We start from the raw sequence: 27,261 nt of genomic DNA on the forward strand, positions 1-27,261 counted from the left end.
CTGGCAATTTCTGGTAAAGTTGAAGACAGGTGGACATAAAATCTTACTGTTCCCAAGGATCTTCTCCCTCCCTTGGGAGAAGATTGGGAGTCCTCACTCATTCCCATACATCTGGCCATCCGGCCCTGTAGGGGAAGTATATTTCCCTGTCCCATTGCCTAGGATTTGGTCATGTGATTTAATTTGGCCAATTGAATATGAGTATACATGGTACCCCTTCTATAAACAGAAGCTTTTAAAGTCATTGCAAATTTCTGTCAGCCCCATGCCCATATTTCCATAAGGGTGTACAGTAGGCAGGAGCTATTTCCATCGAAAGTGCAACAATTAGAGTAAAATGTTTCAGAATTTCTGAAGTGATTTTTGAGTTATAGACTTTTTTTGGTGAAGAATTCTTTTTTTCTTTTTTTTACATGTAAGGAAAATAAAAGCAAAGTCCCAATGTATCACACAAATATCTTTATTATTCAGATGCTTATAAATTATATGATTTTACTTATGAATAAAAACATTTCTAAAACATGTTATACATTTCATAATAATGTTTGTAACTGGTTTCAGGCACATAGTGCAAAATACTTCTTTTCTGATACAGAGATCCCTAAATGTTTATTTAACCACATTGGTACAAAATTGCTTTAGTACCTTATATGGTACATTACATCCCTAATAGTTTGAAAAAGAAAAACTTTGTGGGTAAAACTACTACACTACTATTTACTGGCAAAAAATTTATTATTAGATTCAGTTTTATTGGTTTATAAAGTAGGTTGTCATAGAAAAATATTATCTATGATTCTTTTAAAATCAAATGGTTGTATAATACACAATTAAATTATTCACCTAAAAAATCTCTTAATACCTGAGCATTTACTCATGAATAGTTAATTTTTATACTATCTTTCATGTTCTGGATTTGAGAGACCTCAGATATAAAATAACTTGAACTCTCTAGTAGAAATTTTGCATATGTAAATATCATTTTATATTTACCAAAATAGGTTCTTCCAAATGTCAATAATTCTTAATTTTCTACTTGATTAATAAAATACAGTACAAAACTTTGAAAAAATAATTTTTTTAAGAGTAGACATATAGGCATATAAGTTATAAAGACATGATACAATATAAACATTTTAAAAACAATGTATTGCTCTTATAAGTACAATCAAATTAGAGGTAGGTGTTTTTAAGTGAAATTCTACTATATCATATCTTATTCTGTATTATACCCACAAAATTTCATGTTTAGTATTTAACCCAACTACATACTTTAATTACAAAACTATACTATATTTTAGGATGATTTTTTGAAGCACCATAATGCAAAATTAAAAATTAAAGGAAACATAAAACAAGGTATCTAAGCTGTATCAGTAGAAAGTATAATGGCTATGTACTTTTTTGTTGTGACTATTGATTTGCTATTCTCCTGACAGATTCAATAATGTTTATGATTTAAGTTCATTTTCCTAATTTTTACTTGCTCCATTTTAACAAGTAGAATAAACATTTCATTGTACAGTAGGATGTGAGCAGAGATTTACATGTGTGCTTACAGGCAGAACATAATTCTGGTCCAGTGTAATCTGTTACCAGCAGTATTATCTTAGCACAATTCAAACATCCCTGTACGCCCAACCATAAATTATTTCATCCTTTTAAGGATCCTGACTAGAACCATGTATCGTTCAGTTTATTTCAAACGCCTTGAAAAACTAAGCAGTGACTGACTCCTCATGAGCATCCTAGAAAAAAGGCACAAATATTTTAGACATAAATCTCAGGAAGGACTAAAGAAACAAGCACCAGCTATTTGCAGGTTCCAGAGAATGTCTCCTCTTTGGGACACACTTTCCTTCTGAATGTTCACACTACTTGAATTGGGAGACCAGTAGTCATGTGAGGAATACACTTTCCACAGAACCCTCCACATCTGCCATAGACTTTGGTTCCATCCTGAAAATAGAACAGGCAGAGATACAGGAGAATCTGTTACATGCTGGCATCTGTGTGTACAAGGCAGAAAAGCAAACACTTTGAACCATGTGGCTGAAATAATCAGCCAAGGTTTCCTATAACAATCACACTTGAGGTCAAAGATCATGACATTTCAGGATTATTTGAAATCTGTGGTCACAGGAATTAGAGAACCCGAGATTCATATTAGCCACTTGATGATTATAAACCACACTCTACGTTAGACAATTCATCTCAATCCACGTATTTTTCATCAAGGTATCTATTCGCTTCAGTGAGTTTATTAAAACCTCTCCCAACTTGTTGTCCAGTGTTTCTCATCGACTGAATGAAAGAAAGGTACTATGGTTTTATATAAGATTCTCATAGACTAAATAAAAGAAGGATTTTATGCAAACTTGACCTTAACTTCAAACATCTCCTGGAAGCATTAGAAACACAGCTTGCAGAAAATACAAAAGGTGATAGAATGGAGGGAAGAAACTGGATTGAAAGTAATAATTATAATTAGACACAGAGGCAGACACAACTTAACGACTAAACAACAACAAAAAGGAGATTCTTCTTTTATTTTTGAAAAGCAGAGCTGCTAACTGAGGAATGGGTGGGCGGAGGCTGGTGAAGGAAGTGATGAGAACAGGACAGATTTTCTCTCCAGACTGTCTTCCACCTTTAGGTCCAAAAGTCAAAAGGCCTTTTGATCGGATGAAACAAAAATAGTTTGAACTCCTATGGTTTCTGAAGAAGATAAGTTTTGCTTTATTTATGTTTTTGTTTTTTTAATCTAAGTAGGGAGGATAGAAAAGGAAACTGGGTTCCTGAAACTTTTGAGGGTAAAGAATGTTTTGAGATCAGGGGCTTTTGAAGTTGCCTCTTCTTTCAGAGGCTTTCTATACTCTAGAGAATCTGAGTAAACAAAGAGGATGGCAGTAAAAATTCCAATTTATATACATTCCTGTTCTCAAATGGATTAAGTAAACCCCTAATCTTGTTTAAATTTACTAGGAAATGAAAATATGTGTTCATTTCCATAAGTACATTTGGGTTTCATAAGTCAGAGTTTCACACCATGTGTCAGATCTTAGGAAATACCTTCATGCGCAAAATCTTTGATTGAAGGAGAAATTCTCAATTAAGTAAACAAATAGTCTTTACAATAAAACTTAAATAGACATGAAAGGAATGGTTGTACTAAATATTCATTTTTACTGCTGCCCTTGGCCAGCTGTCATTTAACCAGAAGATACCTAACAACTAGATAAAGTCAGAATATCTCATTGCACTAAATTTTATACCTGCTCAGAACACATTTTAACTAAGTAATTGATTTATTTCCATTCTTCTACCCAAAAGGATAAGACCTAAATTTGCCAAATAAATCTTTAGAAATAAATAGCCATTTTAAAAGCCTACTGTTTACCCATATGATAGAAATAATAAAAATCGAAATTCTTTAATTATTAAACACAATTTCATAATAGTCAGAAATAAACTATTTTAAGGTCTGCAAATATCAGAAAATTGAATTTCATTTACAAGTAGTATTCATATATAGGAATGAAGTCACTTTTAGCAAAAGAAAGAAAAACTATAAAACCTTGGAGTAGGCAGGGACTGTTGATGGTACTGATTTAAATGGTGCAATATAGATGAGAACACAAATTATAACACAGATCCTGATTTAATGTAGATAGAGTCATGCTATCTAAGGTGTGGTGATTCTAAGTACCAGCAGCCATCTCATAAATTTTATGTGCTAGCACACTACACCAGCACCAAAATTAGGAGGATAATACATTAGATAATACTTTAGATAATACATGTACTATAGGTAAAAATAAAATCCCAGTGCACTGGCCCTGAGCGCCCTGAATCATGCATTGAACGTGGACTGGCGAACTATTTCACACATGGTATTATACATGTTTCAATGCTATTCTCTCAAATCATGACAATGTTTTCTAAATAATGATAGATAAGGAAAATATTCATACAACCATAAAAATATTCCTAATTCTTGAAGAAACTATAAAGGATGTTCATTAAATGACAAATGACTCCATCACTAAATCACTAAATCAAAGCAGTGAGGTAAATAAACCAAAAATTTACCTCTCACTTTGAAGTATTAAAACATAAAAGTCTTCAATAATTAGAGTATAGCTAAAAAGACTACCTCTTTGTGAAGCTCCGTGTTTCAAGCCATTAGCCCCAAACTTGAACTACTTAAATCTATATGCTCTGGCACTTGATTTCATGTACAGATACCTATAGCCTAAACATGAATGTGAATATATATAAAACTTCCATAAGCGCATGAATAAAAATGAACCCCATTCCAAAATTTCATAAGTTAGTTATACCTCGTCATAATGTAACATACCCCATTATATGAAAGAACTCATTAGTCATTAACTTCATATAATTCTGAATTTAAGGTAGAGGAATTTAACAGTACTTCACAGCACAGAAGTATTTCAGACAGGCTTTTTGGTCCAGCAGGACTTACCTGTGATCTGTGAATGATCACAGAGGCATAACTGCCCTGAGCCAGCCACTTTGCTGTACTGGATATCTTCATCCCAGTTCCTGCCAAATTAATGCTGAACTGTCCCTGGATTATAGATAAAAAATAAAAAAAATAAGACCAGATGGAATTAGCATAAAATATTTAAGCATGTACTTGGTTGGAAACACATGAATTGGCATGATGTAAAAAACTTGCTTTCCTAGATTCTTTAGAAAATGAAGGAACATTGATACAAACCATACACTTTCTTACACTAAAGAAATGAACAAGCTAAAGAGTTTTTAAACTGATTACAAATAAATCTTCTCAATTACCAGGGACAACGGAAATAAAGCCAGATAGTGTTATTTGTTGAAAAGTGATTCTGTCCAGTCCTAGGACTCTAGTGATTGACAGTTAGAGCTTATACTCCTGTTGCATCAGCAACAGCACGTCTAGACAGAAGGGGCGTCATAGGGACTGGTACCAGACTAGCACTTATCCAGTTTCAATTTTTGACTCCTCACTGCTAACTTCATGGATAAGTTACACCTATTTCATGTATTTCCTTCTGTTACTGTGCCCTTACATCTATCACACAAAAACTATTGAATATGGTATTGTGGTCCCAGCTATCACATCCTTTTAAGTACCCAAAAGTGTTATGCAGATGTGTGATGCCACATGAATTACAGACATAGAATGTGAGCCCCCTAGTGGCATTATGCGCTAATTATTTTCAAGACACAAGAACCATTTTATGTCAAAATATTCTACACTATCACTGCTAAAAACTACACTTTAAATATCTGTTAAGTAAGAAAGTGCATGACTAAAATGGGTAAAATTTGTGGCATTTATGTATATGATCTCACAGTACAGAATCACACAAGGAAAAGCTGAAGTATTTAATGAATGCTAATTAAGCCCACACCAATGTTCAATATACATATAGATTTAGAGCAATATTAGGACAATCTTAGATCATATCACAATATTCCATGGCCTAGGGCACAGGAATCTTGAGCAAAACTGTGATAAAACATTAAGGGTTATGTTACATGACTGGAAATATTATCTTTCATGAAAGCAAAAGTAAAATGGATTTCACATATATTTGTAATATAAATTACTATAATTGCTAAAAATTATGCATCAATTCAGTTTACTAAGTTAGATTTCTTATCAATCACATACTTATTTAAAATCAAAATAGATTCAAATGCATTTATAATACAATGATAATATATGCAGAATTTTCCCCAAAACAGAAATAATTTGTTCTAGATAAATTCTAAAGAAAGTTTATTATTATATACATCATTTGGTTATGGAATTTAAAATACCTATAAGTTTGCTTCTTTGATGTAATCCTAGAGTCCAAAAGAAGGCCTAGGAACCCAGTGTGTGTGCATTTGGTCATTCAGTCATGTCCAGCTCTTTGCAACCCCATGGACTGTAGCCCTCCAGGCTCCTCTGTCCATGGGGATTCTCCAGGCAAGAATACTGGAATGAGCTGCCATGCCCTCCTCCAGGGTATCTTCCCAACCCAGGGATAGAACCCAGGTGTCCTGCATTGCACGCAGATTCTTTACTGTCTGAGCCAACAGGAAGGCCCATGTAGGTACTCAGTAAGTGTTTTTAAATGGATGAATTAAGTGCAACATTATAAATATTAACTTTGAGAATCATAAATGTTAATATATTAATACATATCTAAACCCTTTATACTTGTGATAATGAATGACATTAACACTAGACACATCAGAAGTTTATATTAGTAAATATTTAAATTAAAACTAATTCTAAGGATATATTCTACTATTTGATACTTACTCATCTGATACAAATTTTGAACTAAATACTTAATCCCACATTAACTCATGTCAGCTTCTTACCAAATAAAAGAAAGGGAAATATATTCTGTGAAGTAGCTTTCCTGTAACTAATCATTTATGGCACTCTTGTTGTGTTATGCAGTATTTTCACATCTTAATATTTATCATTTACCTCCCTGCTCAGTGTTGCTAGGAAGCATTCAAATGTATATGCACTGGAAGTGAAAGGAAAAAAATCCAACTGAGTAAAGAGAGATTCAAGTGGTCATTAACACAATCAGTTGGGTCTAGAAATATCTATTGCTTCATTTTTCCAAATTAATTTTCAAGAGCTTTGTTTATGTCTTTAGTCCTTCTTCAAAAGCTACATAATGATACCAAGAAGTAGAAAAACGGCTCATCTGAAACTGGGGATGATATCAATTGAGGTAAAAATACATTTCACTCATTTGTTCAAACCTGAGTGGCAGACTTGGTGTCAAGTAGTCACAGGAGTGGAAAGGTCATTCCTTATCCCCATTCCCAGGAAGGGCAGTACTAAAGAATGTTCAAACCACCAAACAATTGCACTCATCTCCCATGCTAGTAAGGTTATGCTTAAAATCCTGCATGCTAGGCTTCAGCATTATGAGCACCAAGAACTTCCAGATGTTCAAGCTGGGTTTAGGAAAGGCAGAGGAACCAGAGACCAAATTGCCAACATTTGCTGGATCACAGAGAAAGCAAGGGAATTCTAGAAAAACATCTACCTCTGTTTCACTGACTACACTAAAGCCTTCAACTGTGTGGATAATAGCAAATTGGAAAACTCTTAAAGAGACAGGAATACCAGATCATCTTACCTGTCTCCTGAGAAACCTGTATGCTGGTCAAGAAGCAACAGTTAGAATCTTGTACAGAACAACTGACTGGTTCAAGATTGAGAAAGGAGTGTGGCAAGGCCTGTTTACCGTCACCCTGTTTATTTAACTTATAAGCTGAGCACATGTGAGAAGTGCTGGGCTGGATGAGTTACAAGCTGGAATCAAGATTGCCAGGAGAAATATCAACAACCTCAGATATGCGGATGGCACCACTCTAACGGTAGAAAGTGAAGAGGAACTAAACAATCTCTTGATGAGGGTGAAGGAGAAGAGTGAAAAGGTCGGCTTAAAATGAAATATATAAAAAACTAAGATCATAGCAACCGGCCCATCACTTCATGGCAAACAGAAGGGGAAAAGGTGGAAGCAGTGACTGATTTCCTCTTCTTAGGCTCTAAAATCACTGCAGACGGTGACTACAGCCATGAAATCAGAAGACAGCTGCTTCTTGGCAGGAAAGCTATGATAAACCTAGCCAGTGTATTAAAAAGCATAGACATCACTTTGTCAACAAAGGTTCATACAGTCAAGGCTATGATCTTTCTAGTAGTCATATATGGTTGTGAGAGCTGGACCATAAGGAAGGCAGAGTTTCGAAGAATTGATGTTTTTGAACTGTGGTGCTGGAGAAGACTCGAGAGTATCTTGGACAGCAAGGAGAACAAACCAGTCAATATTAAAGGAAATCAACCCTGAATACTCATCGGAAAAGACCCTGATGCTTGGAAAGATTTAAGGCAGAAGGAGAAGAGGGCGACAGGATGAGATGGTTGGATGGATCACCAATGTGATGGACATGAACTTGGGAAAACTCTGGGAGATGCTGAGGGACAAGAAAGCCTGATGTGCTGCAGTCCATGGGGTCACAAAGAGTCAGACACAACTTGGTGACTGAACAACAACAACTATGGGAGTACAGAGAAAGGTCTTAGTCTTGATCTGAGAAGGGAAGCATAGATTGGTGGTTGCCAGAGGTAGAAGTCAAGGGGAAGGGAAGTGTGTGAGGGTGGACAAAAAAGAAAACCTTCCAGTGACAAGATAAATCACAAGTGGAAGGTAAGGTGATTCAAAAGAACTAAGAATTCAACAAATAGGAATGTCTTCCTTGAATAATTAGCATCATTAAAGGAAAATATACTTATGGATACGAGGGAAAGCATAGAAATAGATGCAAGCTTTAAAGTTCCATTTGGACTGACTGCTTGGTTCATATGTTCCCACTATGTCATTAGGTTTTATAGTTTTAAAGTTTGTTCCACCTATTTTACTATGAAAGGGGTCTATAAATCTAACACAATTTCAAAAAGAGAACTGATTCTAAAATTTATGTAAATTTATATTTCTTTTATAAAGAAATTAAAACAAGTTTGAAAGAAAAGAATAAAGTTAAAGGACCCACACTACTTTGTTTTAACACTTAGTATAAAGCTATCACTGGAGAAGGGCACGCAACCCACTTCAGTATTCTTGCGTGGAGAACCCCATGGACAGAGGGGCCTGGTGGGCTTCAGTCCATACGGATGCAAAGAGCCAGACACAATTGAGCCAGACACAACTTAGCACACATGTGAGCATAAAGCTGTCACAGGTGGTGCTAGTGTTAAAGAACCTGCCTGCCAATGCAGGAGATAGAAGAGATGTGGGTTTAACCCCTGGGCCAGGAAGATCTCCTGGAGTAAGAAACAGCAACACGCTCCAGTATTCTTGCCTGGAAAATTCTATGGACAGAGGAGCCTGGCAGGCTATGGTCCATGGGGTCAAAGAGTCGGATGCAACTGAGCGCACACACACACATCCACACACAAACATAAAGCTGTCATCACCAAGACAGTGCTGTGATGGTGGAGAGACATATGTCGATCAATGGATCAGAACAGACAGAAATAGACTCACACAAATACGTCCAATTGACTTCTTTTGGCCACACCACATGGCAAGTGGAATCTTAATTCCCTGACTAAGATTGAACCTGTATCCACTGCATTGGAAGCATGGATTCTTAACCACTGAACCACCAAGGAAGTCCCCTCCAATTGATTTTTGACAAAGGTGGAAAGGAGAGAAACAACTGCCTTCTCAACAAATGATGTTAGGACAATCAGATGTCTACAGGCAAAACTCTTCCAACTTTATTCAAAACTAGTTCAAAATCAATCATAGGTCTAGATGTAAAACATACAACTATAAACTTTTTTAAGAAAACACAGCAGAAAATCTTTGTAACTTGGACTAAGTCAAAGAGTTCTTAAATAGGACATTAAATGTCATAAAGGGAAAAAAAATGGTAAATTTGAATTCATTAAACTTTAAAACCTCCACTTAGTGTAAGACACATAAGAAAAAGAAGAGATAAGGTCCAGACCATGAGCAAACATTATATACAACAAAAGATTTGTATCCAGACTATACACAGAACTCTCAGGACTTCACTGGTAGTACAGTGGATAAGAATCTGCCTGCCAAAGCAGGGGACACAGATGTAGAAAGATTCTATCCTTGGTGTAGGAAGATTCCACACGTGATGGGGCAACTAAGCCCATGCACTTAGAGCCCATATTCCACAACAAGAGAAACCACTGCAATGAGAGGAACACACACCACAACTAGAGAGGAGCCCCTGTCACCACAGCTAGAGAAAGCTGGTGAGCAGCAACAAAGACCCAGGGAAGCCAAAAATTAATTAACTAATTTTAAATAAGGAACTGTCAAAACCATAAACATTAATGAACAATTAGGAAACAAAAAACTCAATTTTTCAGATGAGAAAAGACTTGAATATACACTTTACCAAAGAGGATACTCAGATGACAAATAAGCACATGAAAGATGCTGAACATTATTAGTGAAATATAAATTAAAACTACAAAAAAGATATCACTGAAGATAGGGAAACAAAAAACTTGAGAATACTAAGTGCTTACAAAGAAGAAAAACAACTAGAAATTTAATCTTTGCTGATGGGAATTAAAAAATGGTACAGTCACTATATCAAACAGTTTGGATGGGGGCAGGTAGAGGGGAGGTCCAAGAGAGCAGGGATATATGTATACTCATGACTGATTCACATGGCTGTACAGGGGAAAACAATACAATATTGTAAAGCAGTTATTCTCCAATTAAAAATAAATTAAAACAACAACAAAAATAGTTTGGCAGTTTCCGATAAAGTTAAACATCCATACAGCATATGACTCTACAATCTCACTCATAGGCATTTCTCCCAGAGAAATAAAAATACATGCTCACACAAAAGCCTGTACACACATGTGCATATCCGCTCTGTCCATAATTTCCAAAATCTATAAACAACCCATTTTCTTCCAACAAATAAACACTGTAGGATAACTGTATGCCATCTGAGTGATGGAATCATGCTTAGCAATGAAAAAGAACAAAGTACTGACACATGCAGCATGCAAAAAGACAGATGGACCTCAAAAGCATTATGGTGACCAATGTAATGAGAAGGAGGCCAATCTCAAGAGGTTACACACCGTGTGACTTCATTTCTATGACAGTTCTATGTCATCCCAGAAAATGCAAAACTAAAGCAATGGAGAAAAGATCAGTGTTTACCAGGAGGTAGGTGTGAGGGAGTTGTTCTATATTCAGATTATGGTGATAACAACATGAATTTGCATACATGTTTAAAACTGTATACTAATAAAGGCAATTTTACTATTATCTTTTTTCAACTTAAAATGTGAATGTGACCCAGCAATCCCACTTCTGGGCATACACACTGAGGAAACCAGATCTGAAAGAGACACGTGCACCCCAATGTTCATCGCAGCACTGTTTATAATAGCCAGGACATGGAAGCAACCTAGATGCCCATCAGCAGATGAATGGATAAGGAAGCTGTGGTACATATACACCATGGAATATTACTCAGCTGTTAGAAAGAATTCATTTGAACCAGTCCTAATGAGATGGATGAAACTGGAGCCCCTTATACAGAGTGAAGTAAGCCAGAAAGATAAAGAACATTACAGCATACTAACACATATATATGGAATTTAGAAAGATGGTAACGATAACCCTATATGCAAAACAGAAAAAGAGACACAGAAATACAGAACAGACTTTTGAACTCTGTGGGAGAATGTGAGGGTGGGATATTTCAAAAGAACAGCATGTATACTATCTATGGTGAAACAGATCACCAGCCCAGGTGGGATGCATGAGACAAGTGCTCGGGCCTGGTGCACTGGGAAGACCCAGAGGAATCGGGTGGAGAGGGAGGTGGGAGGGGGGATCGGGATGGGGAATATGTGTAAATCTATGGCTGATTCATATCAATGTATGACAAAACCCACTGAAATGTTGTGAAGTAATTAGCCTCCAACTAATAAAAAAAAAAAATTAAAAAATAAAAATAAAAAAAAATGTGAATGGGTATAACATCTAAAGAAAAAAAAAATTCCAGTTGACTTGAAAACAAAACCCAACTACATTCTATAGGTAAGAAACACATTTCAAACAAAGTGACTCAGAAAAGCCAAAATTAAAAGTATGTGCGGCAGTGAAGAGATAATTACTGTGTTGACTTACGGTGATCGTCTTTAAAAAAATTAAGACAAATTAATTAATTTTTAAAAAAAGTATGTGCAAGACTATAAGGACTTCCCAGGTGGTGCCAGTGCTAAAGAACCTGCCTGCCAATGCAGGAGACATAAGAGACATGGGTTCAATCCCTGGGTTGAGAAGATACCCTGGAAAAGGGCATGGCAACCCACTCCAGTAGTCTTGCGTGGAAAATCCCATGGACAGAGGAGCCTGTTGGGGTTCCAGTCCATAGGGTTGCAAAGAGTTGCACACGCCTGAGGTGACTTTGCACACACACATGCACGCAAGAGTATACCTGGAAAATGGGCATAAAAAGAGAGCAAGTGTAGCAAATCCTGATAATGTAAAATAGAATTCAAGTCTGAAATCAGGAAAACATGACAAACAAGTGCTAAAAACCATGATCCACAATGAGGATGTAACACACGAATATTATACGTCAAGGAACACAGCTACTTTTATGAAACAAAACTACAGGAGATGAAAGGAGACACAGGCAGAAACACCCTAATAATAGGAAATTGTAATATACCACTTTGAGCAATAAGATAGATCAAGAGGACAAGAATAAGGAGAAAGAGGACCTAAGCAATATAATCAAAAGGGTAAGCAAATATATCTAGCTCGACACATTATAATAAAGAATACACATTCAAAATATTTAAAAACTGGCTCCAAATACTCAAAACGTATGCTGGCCATGATCCTTTGGCACTGGGTATTTCTCCTGCTCTTGTGTAATCAATATTAATTACAAAATAGATAAAGAGATACACATTGGGGATTTCTCTTTTTTGTGGCTCTGTGAAAAGTACTAAACATTTTACTTCACTTCACTTTTGATATGTGTATTCTATAGTCATATCACACTCCTTAACTTCATCTTATATTACAAGATGGCAAAGTTTATTTTCCCTAAAGATTGCCATGTGTGTCCATTCTCTTTTTAACATTTATGTCCTGGGGTGCCCCTATCATATGCAAACACAGAGGATGTGGTTTTGATGAATGCTAAACAACAGAATAAGTTCTTTCTGTGACATGAAACATCTGGAGAGTATTCATGAAAATGTTGTATAAATTAACACAGAATCTGGTTTATATATTTGACAGAATATCTTCAAGAATACTGGGCAGTTTGTATTCTTAGTAACAGTAACTTCAGGCAATTGCACACAGACTGGAAAAAAAAACAATGGGCATATCTTTCTTTGACAGCACATACCTATGCCCAATAACATCTAATTTTGGAAATAAAGATTTGTGTTCCAGAAATGCCTAGAGAACTCTGTGGGGAAGACATCTCACCTTGATGAACAGGAGGAGCATTTTATCACTATAATGATTCTGCCTTTGACTTTCTCTAGGATCTTAGACAGGTTGTTGACACAGAGTGTTTCTTTCTCCAACTGTAAACTGGGGTTACCTAGTTTATAACTACAAAACTTTCTCAAGATATTGTATGGGAAAATGACCATTATGTTACTTATTTGTGTATCAGTCTCCTGTGAATTTTATTGATGTCTCATTGACCAGGGGCTTCCGAGGTGGTGCAGGGGTAAAGAATCTGCAAGAGATGCTAGAGACAAGGGTTCAGTATCTGAGTTGAGAAGATCCCTGGAGAAGGAAATGGCAACTCACTCCAACATTCTTTCCTGGAAAATCCCATGGACAGAGGAGCCTGGCAGGGTATAGTCCATGGGATCACAAAGAGTCGGACACAACTGAGCGACTGAGCACAGCTATAAACGTTGGTCTACAAGTCTCTGTGTGAACATATGTATACATCTTCTCATTTTCCAGACCTTATTCAATTCAACATGTTATAAAAAGGACCAGATTTCCAGAACTTCATGATCTTCCCAAAATGATGGTACCTTGTAGCAGACTCTTAACACCTCCAGGAGGCATCTTCAATTTCCTTCTCTCTGATTATATCAAGTACATGACCGGAAGGAAGAGATTAGAAGGAAAATGGATTATTGGACAAAGCTGAGCAGTCTTGACATGACTTGGTCATTGGAGAATGAATAATCTCCATTTAAAACAGTCAAAATGGAAATGTTATTTAAAAATACATATGTGAGGGAAAAGATTGTTTAGAGTGGTAAAAGTTTTAGACTGCACATCCTTGACCTTAGAACAGTTGTTCAAAGAGATGCAATATAAAACTTCAGAAGGGGGAGTTCATCAGGGGAAACACAGTCCTGGGAAGAGAACTAGATAAAAGGTGTAGGTCAGAGAGTCATCGTCTTGGAGGGAGACCAATTGTTTGGTAGACCAACATGAGTGAAGGAGAGAAAGAGAAGAATGGACATGAATCAAGCTAACCAGGCTCAAAGATTGAGTGAGAACTTGAGATTCCTCTGAAAAGTTATCTACCTTAAAAAATAGACTCAAGAGAGGGAGCACTTTTGGAAAGGCAATTTGAAGAGACCTGTGGACTAAAGAGTGAAACATAGGGAACAATAGGAATAGAGGGGAATTTCCTCAACTCAACTTGATAAAGAGCACATACCAAAAATCTGTAGCCAATAATACAGTTAATGATGGAAGTCTGAATGCTTTCCCCCTAAGATCAGAAGCAATTAAAGCATATTCACTATCGCCACTCTTCAAAACGCTAGAAGTTACAGACATACGTACTAATATAATTCTACCTATATAATAGACCAAAAAAAGACAAAAACTATGGAAAGGAAGACTAGATTAGTGGTTGCTAGGGGATAAGGTGAAGCTGGCGGTGCAAGGGGAGTAGTTGTCATTATAAAAAAGTCCTTGTGATGATGAAAAAGTTCTGTATCTTGATGTGGTGATGTCAATATCCTAGTTGCAATATTATACTATAATCCTATAAGATGTTACCATTTGGCGATACTGGGTACATGGGATCCCTGTATTATTTCTTAGAGCTACATGTCAACAGTTATCTCAAAACAAAATGTTTCATTTCAAGCATTAAAAAATTATAAAATACAACAACCATTTAAATTGTCTTGAAATTGTCCTAAGGTTATGCAACAATTGGAGAAACATTTATTCAAGAAAATCTATGAAATCTAGGTTAGAAGAGTAAGCATCTGTGACATTTGAACCATGACCTGTCTATGACCTGTCCTCTCTTTCCCCCATCTCAGCAAGATGATAGCTCCACTCTTCACGGGTACAGCTAAGAACAGAGGACTTTATTCCCCCCAGCTAGCTGTTAGGGATAAGCTTTCTCCCAGGGCAGCAGGGGGCAGCCGAGACACCAGCACTCCTCACACAGCTCTGCTACAGAAGCTGAATCAGAGGTAAGAACTGCAGAGATCTGAAGCTCCTTTCTGCCACTCAGTCCTTACTCATAGATCAGGAGATCTGCCCCAGGCACGGTCGGCCAAGAACTCAAGGCCGGAATCATTCCCACTTAAAATCACCGGTAGGGCACAGGTTTCATGCTGAGCAGTACAAGCCGAGAAGACCAGGGAATAATGTCAAGATCCAACATTCTGCTTATAGACTAGGGATGTTATTCTGCAAAGTGGGATGTGCCCACTCAACCCACGGAATGGGTGCAAAGGCTCTCCCTCGGGGAAAAATCAAGTTGCAAGAACATAAGGTTTCACAGATTTTCCTAAGTAGCCTGAGTATTTGGGACAGAAAATGGGGACGTTCAAGCCTAAAGGGGCTATCGAAAAAAAAAAAAAAAGGATTTTAGTGGCTTGTAGTTAAGAGCAGCATGGTGGTAACTGGGGAAGAGAGCAACAAGCAAAATAGCAGGCCAGACCTCAGTGTAACAGAGAAAACCAGGGAAAGAGATAGCTAAGAATATTTCTTTTTGAGGTTTTTCTGACCTGACCTCAAAGACTGACCTATAAGCCTATGCTGGCCCTGGGGCTTGAGTTTAACTGGCTCAGACCATAGAGTAATTTATGCCTCCAGGATGTTATTGAAAGAACAGAGCCATCACCTACCAATTAGTAGTGGGTAAGAGTTGAGTGTGATATCAGTAGAGGCAGACCAGCTAGAAACTTCATCAAAGAGAGCCCGGCTAAAAACACTGTTATCCCAGAAGGACTGGGTGACTGTGTGCGTGTCTAGGGCTGAGTCCTCTGACACTGAAGGCTACGTATCACAAGGGAAATAGATGTCACTCAAATAGCCCAGTCAGGAGCTAAACAGATAAACATCTAAGCAAGCAACAAACCCTAAAGGGGAAGGAAAACTTAGCATCCACTGTTGCTAAAATATACTATCTAAAATGATCCGCTTTCAACAAAAAATTGTGACACATGCAAAGAAACTGGAAAGGATGACTCATATAACAGGGGAAAGGCAGCAGAAACTGCCTTTGAGAGGTTTCAGATGTCAGACTGTGCAGATAAAGATTCAAAGCAGCTATTAAAAATGTCCAAAGAACTAAAGAAAACCCATGCTTAAAAAAGTAAGAAAAGTATGATAATAATGTCTCATCAAAAGAGACTATCAATAAAGAGATAAAAATTATATTTATAAAAAGATCTAAAGGATAATTCCGGAGCTGAAAAGTACAATAACCAAAATAAAAATTCACTAGAGGGGATCAATCAGCAGATTGGAGCTGGCAGAAGAAACAGCAAACTTGAAAAGAAACCAATAGTGATGATACAATCTGAAAAAATAGCAAAAAAAAAAAAAAAGAGGAAAAATGAATAGAGCCTCAGAGAAATGAAGGGACACCATTAGTACACCAAACCATGCAGGATGGAAATACCAAAAGGACCAGATAATACATTTGAAGAAATCCTGGCTGAAAATTTTCTAAGTTTGGTGAAACTACATTAATCTACACATCTAAGAAGTCAAAGATTTCAAGTGAGTAGACACAAAGAGATCCACATCCAAATATATCACAAGAAAGATGCTGAAAGTCAAAAACAAAGGAAAAAATATGAGAGCATCTAGAGGAAAATAAGCACATATATGGGAATCTCAGTAAGATAAATCACTGAGTTCTGTTGTTCATCTAGAAGCCAGAGGAGAGGGTGATGGCATATTTAGACTCACAGACTTAGGGAATGAACTTACAGCTGCCATAGAAGTAAAGCATACAAGTAAAGATAATTTTATTAATAGCAACTATAAAAAACATTATAATTGTATGTTTCTTTTTATTTATTCTCAACTTATTTAAAAGTAACTGTATAAACCAGCATGTATGTAATCATACAATTGACAAGCAATATACAGAAATGTGGGCTTCCCAGGTGGTGCTAGTGGTAAAGAACCTACCTGCCAAAGCAGGAGATGTAAGAGACACTGATTTGATCTCTGGGTGGGGAAGATCCCCTGGAGAGAGGCATGGCAACCTACTCCAGTATACTTGCCTAGAGAATGCCACAGACAGACGAGTCTGCTGGCTATGGTCCACAGCCTGCAAAGAGTCAGAGATGACTGAAGCGACTTAGCACACATGCATACAGAAATGCGATATACTTGAGAAGATTGCCACAAATGAAGCAGGTGGAACCAAAGATGTTTGGGAATAATTAAATGAAAGCAGCTGATAACTGCAATCCACAGGAAGAAATGAAGAGAATCAAAAAGTTTCATACCAAAAAAAAACTATGAAATTTAAGTTCTCTCATTTCTTACCTTGAAAAGATATAAAATTATATAGTGAAAGTCACTCAGTCGTGTCTGACTCTCGGCCACCCCATGGACTATACAGTCCATGGAATTCTCTAGGCAAGAATATTGGAGTGGGTAGCCTTTCCCTTCTCCAGGGGATCTTCCCAACCCAGGGATTGAACCCAGGTCTCCTGCATGACAGGTAGATTCTTTACTAGCTGAGCCACAAGGGAAATCAAAAACCCAAAAATTATATAAAGTAATATTATAAAAATGTATTGTGGGTTTGTTATACAGATAGACGGTATATGCATTACAAATACAACAAAAAAGGGAAGGGGAAAAAGTATATGTAGGAGTAACACTTCTATGTCACTGTAATTAGATAATATAAATCTGAGTAAATTCTATTAAGATGTACATTGTAAGCCCTAGAGCAACTATTAAGAAAGCAATTAAAAATATAGTGAGAAAATTATTAAAGATATTAAAATGTTACACTTGAAAACATTCACTGAATTTTTAAAAAACAGTAAAAATGGGACAGAAAACCAGAAATGATATGACATATAAAAAACAAAATGGCAAATGGCAAAGATAAATTCAGATATATCAAACATAACATTAAACAGTCTAGTCAAATGGCAGAGATTCAACAAAATGCTCTCTGTAGGAGACACTCTTAAGAGTCAAAAATATATGAGTCAAAAGTAAATGGGAAAAAAAAGTAAACGGGAGGAAATACATACACCATGTACTATAAAAAAGCTGAGTTGCCACTATAATATCAGATAAATTAGACTTTAAAACAAAAAATGATACTACAGATAAAAGGGAACATTTGATAATGACAAAAGTGTCAATATATCAGGAAATTATGACAATTATAGGCATACAATCATGTGCAATAAAAATCTCAAAGTAAATATATTACATACAAAGTAAATGAAACGAAAAGATTGATGTGAGAAGTAGATAATTCAGCAATAATAGCTGCAGTTTCAATAGATAAAATAACTAGGCAGAAGATCAACAAGGAAATGGAAGAGTTGAACAATACTTTAAACCAACTAGCCCTGACAGACATCCAGAGAACACTTCACCCAACAACAACAGAACACACATTCTTTCCAAGCACACACTGCACATTTTCCAGGATAGCCATATGCTATGCTATAAAACAAACCTCAATAAATTTCAAAAGATTGAATAATACAAAGTGTATTTTCCAACCACAATGGAATGAAAGTAGAAATCAAAAACAGAAGGAAATGTGGGAAATTCACAACAGAGGATGAGAAGGTTAGATAGCATCACTGAGTCAATGGACATGAATTTGAGCAAACTCCAGGAGATAGCGAAGGACAGATAAGCCTGGTATGCTGCAGTCCATGGGGTCGCAAAGAGTCAGACAAGACTCAGCGATGCCAGAACAAAAACACTACACTCTTAGATAACCAGTGAGTCAAATAAGACATCACAAATGATAATAGAAAACACTCAAGATGAATGAAAATGAACGCACAACACCAAAACTTCAGGAATGCTGCAAAAGAAGTGTTTAAAGGGAAATTTATAGTTTTAAATGCCCATACTAAAAGATAAAAAGGCTCTCATACCAATGACCTAAACTTCTACCTTAAGCACTGAAAAAAAGGAGACCATATTAAATCTAAAGCAGGAGAAGGAAAGAAATGATAATGGAGTGGAAACTGAAGAAACAAATGAGAAAAATTACAGAGAAAATCAGCAAAATCAAAAGTTGGTCTTTTGAAAAGAACAAAATTAACAAAATCAAGAAAAGATGGGAAATTCAAATCACTGAAATCAGGAACAACTGTGAATCTTACAGGAATATAAAGGATTATAAGGCAATACTATGAACAATTGTAAGCCAACAATTTAGATAACTTTGATGAAGTGGACAAATTCCTAAGGAAAAAAAACTACCAAAACAGACTTAAGAGCTAGAAAATATGAAAAAATCCGAAAAAATCCACAATAAGTAAAGAGATTGAATTAGTAAATAAAACAACATTCACAAAGAAAAGCCCAAGCTCAGATGGCTTTGCTGGTGAATCCCACCAAACATTACTTTTCCACAAACTTTTCCAAAAAACTAGAAGGGGAGGGGGGTACTTACCAATTTATTCCATGAAGCTAGTACTTCCCTGATATCAAAACCAGACAAGGACATCACAGAAAAAGAAAATGATAGGCCAATATCTTTTCTGTAAACAGACAAAAAATTCTCAACAAAGCATACCCAATCTAGTGACATACAAAATGGATTAGATATCATCAAGGATTTCCCCCAGGAATGCAAAATTGTTTCAACACACAAAAATCAGTGTGATACACCATTTCACTATCACTACAGTAATGAACAGTAACCACAGGATTATCTCAACAGATGTAGAGGAAGCATTTGATAAAATCCAACATTCACGATGAGCCTCACTGGTGGCTCAGTGGTAAAGAATCTGCCTGTCAATGCAGGAGAAGCAAGAGACACAGGAGATGGATTTGATCAGGTCAGGAAGATACCCTGGAGGAGGAAATGGCAAACAACTCCAGTGTTCTTGCCAGGAAAATCCCCAAAACAAAAAAGCCTGGTGGGCTACAGTCGATAGGGGGTCACAAAAGAGTCAGACACGATTGAACATACACACACAACATTTATGATAAAACCACTTAAATTAGGAATAGAAGGGCACTTCCTCAAATTGATCAAAGGCATCTACAAAACACAACTAACACAATAAATGATAAAGGACTTAATGCTTTTCCTCTGCAATCAAGAATAAGACAAGGATGTCCACTGTAGCCACTTCGATTCAACAGTATACTGAAAGTTTTAGACAGTGCAAAGAGGCAAGATAAAGAAATTAAAAAAATATCCAGACTGCAAAGGAAGAAGTAAAACTCTTTGTAGATAACATCCCTCTGTACACAGAAAATGCTAAGAAATCCAACAAAAATTATTACAACTAATAAATGAATTTAGCAGGCTTGCAGAATACAAGATCAATTTACAAAAATATGGACAAAAATTAGTGATTTACTGAGGCCTCAGATTTTGCAGAGTGTCTCCTTACTGGAAAACTCTGATAAAAGTCTTCTTTACCTTAAACTGGAGTCTTCTGTCTCATTAATATCTCCTTGAGTAACACATACTGATGCCACTGCTCTCTCATGGCACTCTCTACATGTTTAATGATAGTTATCACAACCTCTCTCTCTCTTCCTGGCTACCTTCTTCATTTTCTTTACATAACATGACTTAAACCTTCCCCCTTTTCCCCCTGATTCTACTGCTAGATAAATTAAAATTTTATCTTTCTCAGACAGAAAATTTTAAATGAGTATAATATTCCAGTGTCAAGTACAAATAAATCTTCTGGTCTCGACATTGTGTTTTGGTACCTTACAATTATACTGGGCAGTTTAGACATTACTACATGGTCTATATGAGTCATATTGAACTCAGCGTGGTTGAATAAAAAAACCTAAGTCACTTTCATATCACTTTGCTGTGTGCTGTGCTTAGTTGCTCAGTCGTGTCCGACTCTTTGCGACCCCATGGACTGTAGCCAGCCAGGCCTCTCTGACCATGGGATTCTTCAGGCAAGAATACTGGAGTGGGTTGCCATGGCATCCTCCAGGGGATCTTCCCAACCCAGGGATCGAACCCAGGTCTCCCCCACTGCAGGCGGATTCTTTACCTACTGAGCCACCAGGAAAGCCTAAGAATACTGGAGTGTGTAACCTATCCCTTCTTCAGGGGAACTTTTCGACCCAGGAATTAAACCTGGGTCTCCAGCATTGCAGGTGGATTCCTAACCAGCTGAGCTACCAGTTCAGTTCAGTTCAGTCATTCAGTCATGTCCAAGTCTTTGTGACCCCATGGATTGCAGCACATCAGGCTTCTCTGTCAGGCACAAACTCCTGGAGCCTGCTCAAACTCATGTTTCCATCGAGTTGGTGATGCCATCCAACCATCTCATCCTCTGTCATCCCCTTTTCCTCCTGCCTTCAATCTTTCCCACAATCAAGGTCTTTTCCAATGAATCAGCTCTTCACATCAGATGGCCAAAGTATTGGCGCTTCAGCTTCAGCATTAGTCCTTCCAATGAATATTCAGGACTGATTTCCTTTAGGAACCCCCAGGGAATCTGACTTTAGAGGCCAGTGGGATTTGATTACAGAACTTCCACAGGAATGGGGAAACAGACTCTTGGAGGGCACAAACCAAACTTTGTGTGCACCAGGACCCAGGAGAAAGGAGCAATGACCCTACAAGAGCCTGAGCCAGACTTGCCTGTGAGTGTCCTGGAGTAGCCAGTGAAGGTGTGGGTCGACAGTGGCCTGCCATGGGGTCAGGGCACTGAATAAAACAGCCCTGGCAAAGTCCTTTAGAAGGACGTCACCATTATCGCCATTTGGTTTAGTTGCTAAGTTGTGTCTGACTCTTGCAACCCCATGGACTGTAGCCTGACTGGTTCCTGTTAGGACTTTTTACTGACCAAGCTAAGGGAAGCCCATTACGCCATCATAGTTTGGCCTCAGGCCAAACTACAGGCAGGGGACACAGCCCCACCCATCAACCGAAAACTGGATTAAAGATTTACTGAGCATGGCCCCACCTACCAGATCCCCCCACAGTCATTCCCTCCAATCAGGAAGCTTCCACAAGCCTCTTATCCTTATCCATCAGAGGGCAGACAACTAACCAAACTGATCACTTGGATCACAGTGCTGTATAACTCAACGAAACTATGAGCCATGTCACGCAGGGCCACCCAAGACAGATGGGTCATGGTAGACAGTACTGAGGAAACGTGGTCCACTGGAGAAGGGAATGGCAAACCACTTCAGTATTCTTGCCTTGAGAACCCCATGAACAGTGTGAAAAGGCAAAAAGATACGACACTGAAAGATGAACTCCCCAGGCAAGTAGGTATGCAATATGCTACTGGAGAAGAGCAGAGAAATAGCTCCAGAAAGAATGAAGAGGCTGAGCCAAAGTGAAAACAATGCCCAGTTGTGGAGTGACTGGTGATGGAAATAAAGTCCTCTACTATAAAGAACAATATTGCATAGGAACCTGGAATGGAAGGCCCATGAATCAAGGTAAATAGGAAATGGTCAAACAGGAGATGGCAAGAGTAAACATCGATTTTTTAGGAATCAGTGAACTAAAATGGATTCCAGACGAGCTACTTCAAATCCTAAAAGATGATGCTATTAAAGTGCAGCACTCAATATGCCAGCAAATTTGGAAAACTCAGCAGTGGCCACAGGACTGGAAAAGGTCAGTTTTCATTCCAATCCTAAAGAAAGGCAATGCCAAAGAACATTCAACCTACCACACAACTGCACTCATCTCACCTGCAAGCAAAGTAATTCTCAAAATTCTCTAAGCTAGGCTACAATAGTATTTGAACTGAGAACTTCCAGATGTTCAAGCTGGATTTAGAAAAAGCAGAGCAACCAGAGATCAAATTGTCAACATCTGTTGGATCCTAGAAAAAATAAGAGAATTCCAGGAAAACATCTCAGTTCAGTCACTCAATCGTGTCCAACACTTTGTGACCCCATGGACTATAGCATGCCAGGCCTCCCTGTCTATAATCAACTCCCAGAGTTTTCTCAAAACTTGTGATCTGAGCATTTCCTTTGCCTAGATTTGTGCTTGTACAGGACTGAATGCATTTTTATGGGGAAAGAAAATGAACATAGGCCACATCTTCATTAAATACAGTGGAGGATGGATAATTAGTATTACAAAAGATGCTCTTTTCAATCACTTACTCAGTAAAGGAATTTTCCTGCTTGGTATCTGGCATTTGTGTTTCTCTACAAACCATAAAGTTGAAACCTTTATTTGTAATTTTCTTTGTACAGTATGCCAAATTAATATCAGTTCAGTTCAATCGCTTGGTCATTGACTCCTTGTGAACCCATTGACTGCAGCAAGCCAGGCTTCCCTGTCCATCGCGAACTTCTGGAGCTTACTCAAACTCATGTCCATCAAGTCAGTGATGTCATCCAACCATCTCATCCTCTGTCCTCCCCTTCTCCTGCCTTCAATCTTTCCCAGCATCAGGGTCTTTTCTAGTGAGTCAATTCTTTGCATCAGGTGGTCAAAGTATTGGAGTTTCAGCTTCAGCATCAGTCCTTCCAATGAATATTCAGGACTGATTTTCTTTAGGGTAGACTGATTGGATCTCCTTGCAGTCCAAGGGAATCTCAAGAGTCTTCTCCAACACTACAGTTCAAAAGCATCAATTCTTCGGCACTCAGCTTTCTTTATAGCTCAACTCTCACATCCATACATGACTACTGAAAAAACCATAGCTTTGACTAGACAGACCTTTGTTGGCAAAGCAATGTCTCTGCTTTTTAACACGCTGTCTAGGTTGGTGATAATTTTTCTTCCAATGACCAAGAATCTTTTGATTTCATGGCTGCGGTCACCATCTGCAGTGATTTTGGAGCCCCCAAAAATAAAGTCTGTCATGTTTCCACTGTTTCCCCATCTATGTACCATGAAGTGATGGGACCAGATGGCATGAACTTAGTTTTCTGAATGTTGAGTTTCAAGCCAACTTTTTCCCTCTCCTCTTTTCACTTTCATCAAGAGGCTCTTTAGTTCTTCACTTTCTGCCATAAGGGTGGTGTCATCTGTATATCTGAGGTTATTGATATTTCTCCCGGCAATCTTGATTCCAGCTTGTGCTTCATCCAGTTCATCATTTTTCATGATGTACTCTGCACATAAGTTAAATAAGCAGGGTGACTATACAGCCTTGAAATACTCCTTTCCCGATTTGGAACCAGTCTGTTGTTCCAGAAAGGAGTAAAACATGGTTGTATATTGTCACCCTGCTTCATTAATTTATATGCAGAGTACATCGTGGAAAATGCCAAATTGGATGGAACACAAGTTGAAATCAAGATTGCTTGGGGAAATATCAATAACCTCAGATATGCAGATGACACCACCCTTATGGCAGAAAGTGAAGAAGAACTAAGGAGCCTCTTGATGAAAGTGAAAGAGGAGAGTGAAAAAGCTGGCTTAAGGCTCAACCTTCAAAAAACTAAGACCATGGCTTCCAGTCCCATCACTTCATGGCAAATAGATGAAAAAACAATGGAAACAGTGTCAGACTATTTCCTTAGGCTCCAAAATCACTGCAGATGGTGACTGCAGCCATGAAATTAAAAGACACTTGCTCCTTGGAAGAAAATCTATGACCAACCTAGGCAGCATATTAAAAGGCAGAGACATTACTTTGTCGACAAAGGTCTGTTTAATCAAAGCTATGGTTTTTCCAGTAGTCATGTATGGATGTGAGAGTTGGACTATAAAGAAAGCTGAGTGCCAAAGAATTGATGGTTTTGAACTGTAGTGTTGGAGAAGACTCTTGAGAGTCCCTTGGACTGCAAGGAGATCAAACCAGTCTATCCTAAAGGAAATCAGTCTTGAATATTCATTGGAAGGATCGATGCTGAAGATAAAGCTCCAATACTTTGGCCACCTGATTCAAAGAGCTGACTCTTTGGAAAAAGCCTTGATGCTGGGAAAGACCAAAGGCAGGAGGAGAAGGAGATGACAGAGGATGAGATGGTTAGATGGCATCACCAACTTGATGGACTTTAATCTGAGCAAGCTCAGGAAGTTGATGATGGACAGTAGAGCCTGGCACGCTTCATTCCATGGGTCACAAAGAGTCAGACACGACTGAATGACTGAATTGAACTGACTAAAATGTACTGAAATGAGCTACCAGGGTAGCCCTCATATGCCTTTACCAGGTTCTATTTGTATTTCTGAATCTAAAATTTATATATTTATCTCAGTTAACTTTTTTCATATTCATTTGAGCCTATAATTCTAGTGACCTCCTTTAAGTGCACTTCTCTAATACAGAAAAAAATGCTCTTTTTTTTTTTTTAACATTAAGCATATCTTCCATGCCATTTGATGGAAATTGTGAATATGAAATTCCTAGAAGAGACAATACTAGCAAACTATTGACTATTTCTCTTCAAAATGACATCAATATTATAATTAGTCTTCCTGTGCATGATTTTTTAATTTTCTATAAATCTACCCAATGATGCTATATTCATCTAGATTTTATCTCTCCAACTTATTATAAAAATATTGCTCACTCATAACAACTTTATGAAATCCTTTATTAAAAATGAGATAGTAAATTTCTTCCAGGAAACACACTTTGTACTAAAAATCTCAAAGGTGACATAAAAAAATATATGAAGAGAACCCTGGAAAAGAAAGAATAAAACCAAGAAGACATGGAAATGTATTACTTCACAAATAATAGAAAATCATTCTGAGAATGTTACAGGCCCAGGCAGCTAAAATAACTGATGTTAGTAGCAGTGTAATGAAAATCACATGCTTGTGATGCATTTCTTTACCTTGTAATGTATGTCTATTCATTTCTAGGAACTAAGTGGAAAGATTAAAACTAATAAAGCATTGTGGAAGGAGAAACAGGATCTAAACTATTTTAAATTCTAATATTATACCTTTCAAACAAATGCAATATTAGCAAAGATGCTTTTCTTCTAAAGTTTATCTATAAACTTTGCAATAAATTTCATCTAAGAAGTTAGCATTTTCTATTTACTTGTTTTTTGCAGCACTGTGGTCAAGAAAATAAATGAGAAATATTATTAATTTTTTTCAGTGAGAAAATAATAAACAAATATGAAATACCTGTGGGCATCTGGCAGCACTATAACAATCTCCAGCTGTGGCAAATGGAACTGCATTTCCAAATATTGTCTGGGCAAAAAGAAGGTCTGTAGCTAGAAAATAATAAATGAAACTCTTTAGCACTGAGACACTGTATTCAAATCTTCATTGACTACAAAGCACATGGTCTTCACATTATATTCTTAAATACATTCATATAATTAATCCAAAAATTTAAGCAAAAATGTTGCACAATTGTCGTACATAACATAGATCAGGCTCTCAAATTTTTATTTAACATAAAAATGTTCATCTCAAAAACTGCCCTAGAAATGGCAGGGACATCTATAACTAATCCAGATATTTTAAAAGCTAAATATATGCTCTATTGTATTTTATATCACAGTGAACATCTAAAATAGAAAAAGTGGGGTCAAGGAAAAAAATTAGAAGAAGCATTATTTAAAGATAAATAGATGTGGAGACATGGGTTGGCAAGGGCTTACTACAGGGATGGTGGCAGTGGAAGGTCCCCTGGTGTAACCTCCCTTGGAGTTCACCATTAACCCTACCATAGAGTCTGTAGATCCCAGGTTGGGTCACCTCAGGCCAAACAACTACCAGGGAGGGAGCGCAAACCCACCCATCAGCAGATAATTGAATTAAAGCCTTACTGAGCAAGGCCCTGACCACCAGAGCAAGACCCAGTTTTTACCATCACCATTCCCTCCCATCAAGAAGCTTACATAAACCTCTTAGCCTCATCCATCAGAGGGCAAACAGGAAGAAGCAAGAAGAATAATAGTCTCAAAGCAGCTAAAACAAAAACCACATTACATAAAATTAATCATGATGAAAAAGCATAAAATTATGTCCCAGACAAAGGGACAAGATAAAACCCTAGAAAAACAAGTAAATGAAGTGGAGATAGGCAATATTCCAAAAAAAGAATTCAGAATAATGGTAGTGAAGATGATCCAGGATCTTGGGAAAAGAATGGAGGCAAAGGCAGAAGGTGAAAGAAATGCTTAGCAAAGACCTAGAACTAAAGAACAAACAAACAGAGATAAATAGTACACTAGAATCAACAGCAGAATAACTGAGGCAGAAGAACAAATAAACGATCTGGAGGACAGAACGGTAGAAATCTCTGCCACAGAACAGAATACAGAAAAAAAGAAT

At 37.3% G+C, this 27,261-nt stretch overlaps 1 protein-coding gene across 3 annotated transcripts in view; it reads right to left on the reverse strand.

Annotated features, from left to right (window-relative positions):
- Window positions 1-472: 472 nt before the first annotated feature.
- ADAMTS20 (ADAM metallopeptidase with thrombospondin type 1 motif 20) overlaps window positions 473-27,261 on the reverse strand; it is a 189,566-nt gene continuing 162,777 nt past the window's right edge. For all 3 annotated transcript variants that reach the window (XM_043447169.1, XM_043447168.1, XM_043447170.1), the window contains 3 exons: window positions 26,101-26,192; window positions 4,490-4,594; window positions 473-1,959 (listed from right to left, as the gene is read on the reverse strand). In XM_043447169.1, the coding sequence (XP_043303104.1) occupies window positions 1,870-1,959; window positions 4,490-4,594; window positions 26,101-26,192 (287 nt within the window). In that variant the 3' untranslated portion in view covers window positions 473-1,869. The remainder of the gene's footprint in view (window positions 1,960-4,489; window positions 4,595-26,100; window positions 26,193-27,261) is intronic.

This window comes from Cervus canadensis, chromosome 25 (genome assembly GCF_019320065.1).
Source record: "Cervus canadensis isolate Bull #8, Minnesota chromosome 25, ASM1932006v1, whole genome shotgun sequence".
Classification (NCBI taxonomy): Eukaryota; Metazoa; Chordata; class Mammalia; order Artiodactyla; family Cervidae; genus Cervus; species Cervus canadensis.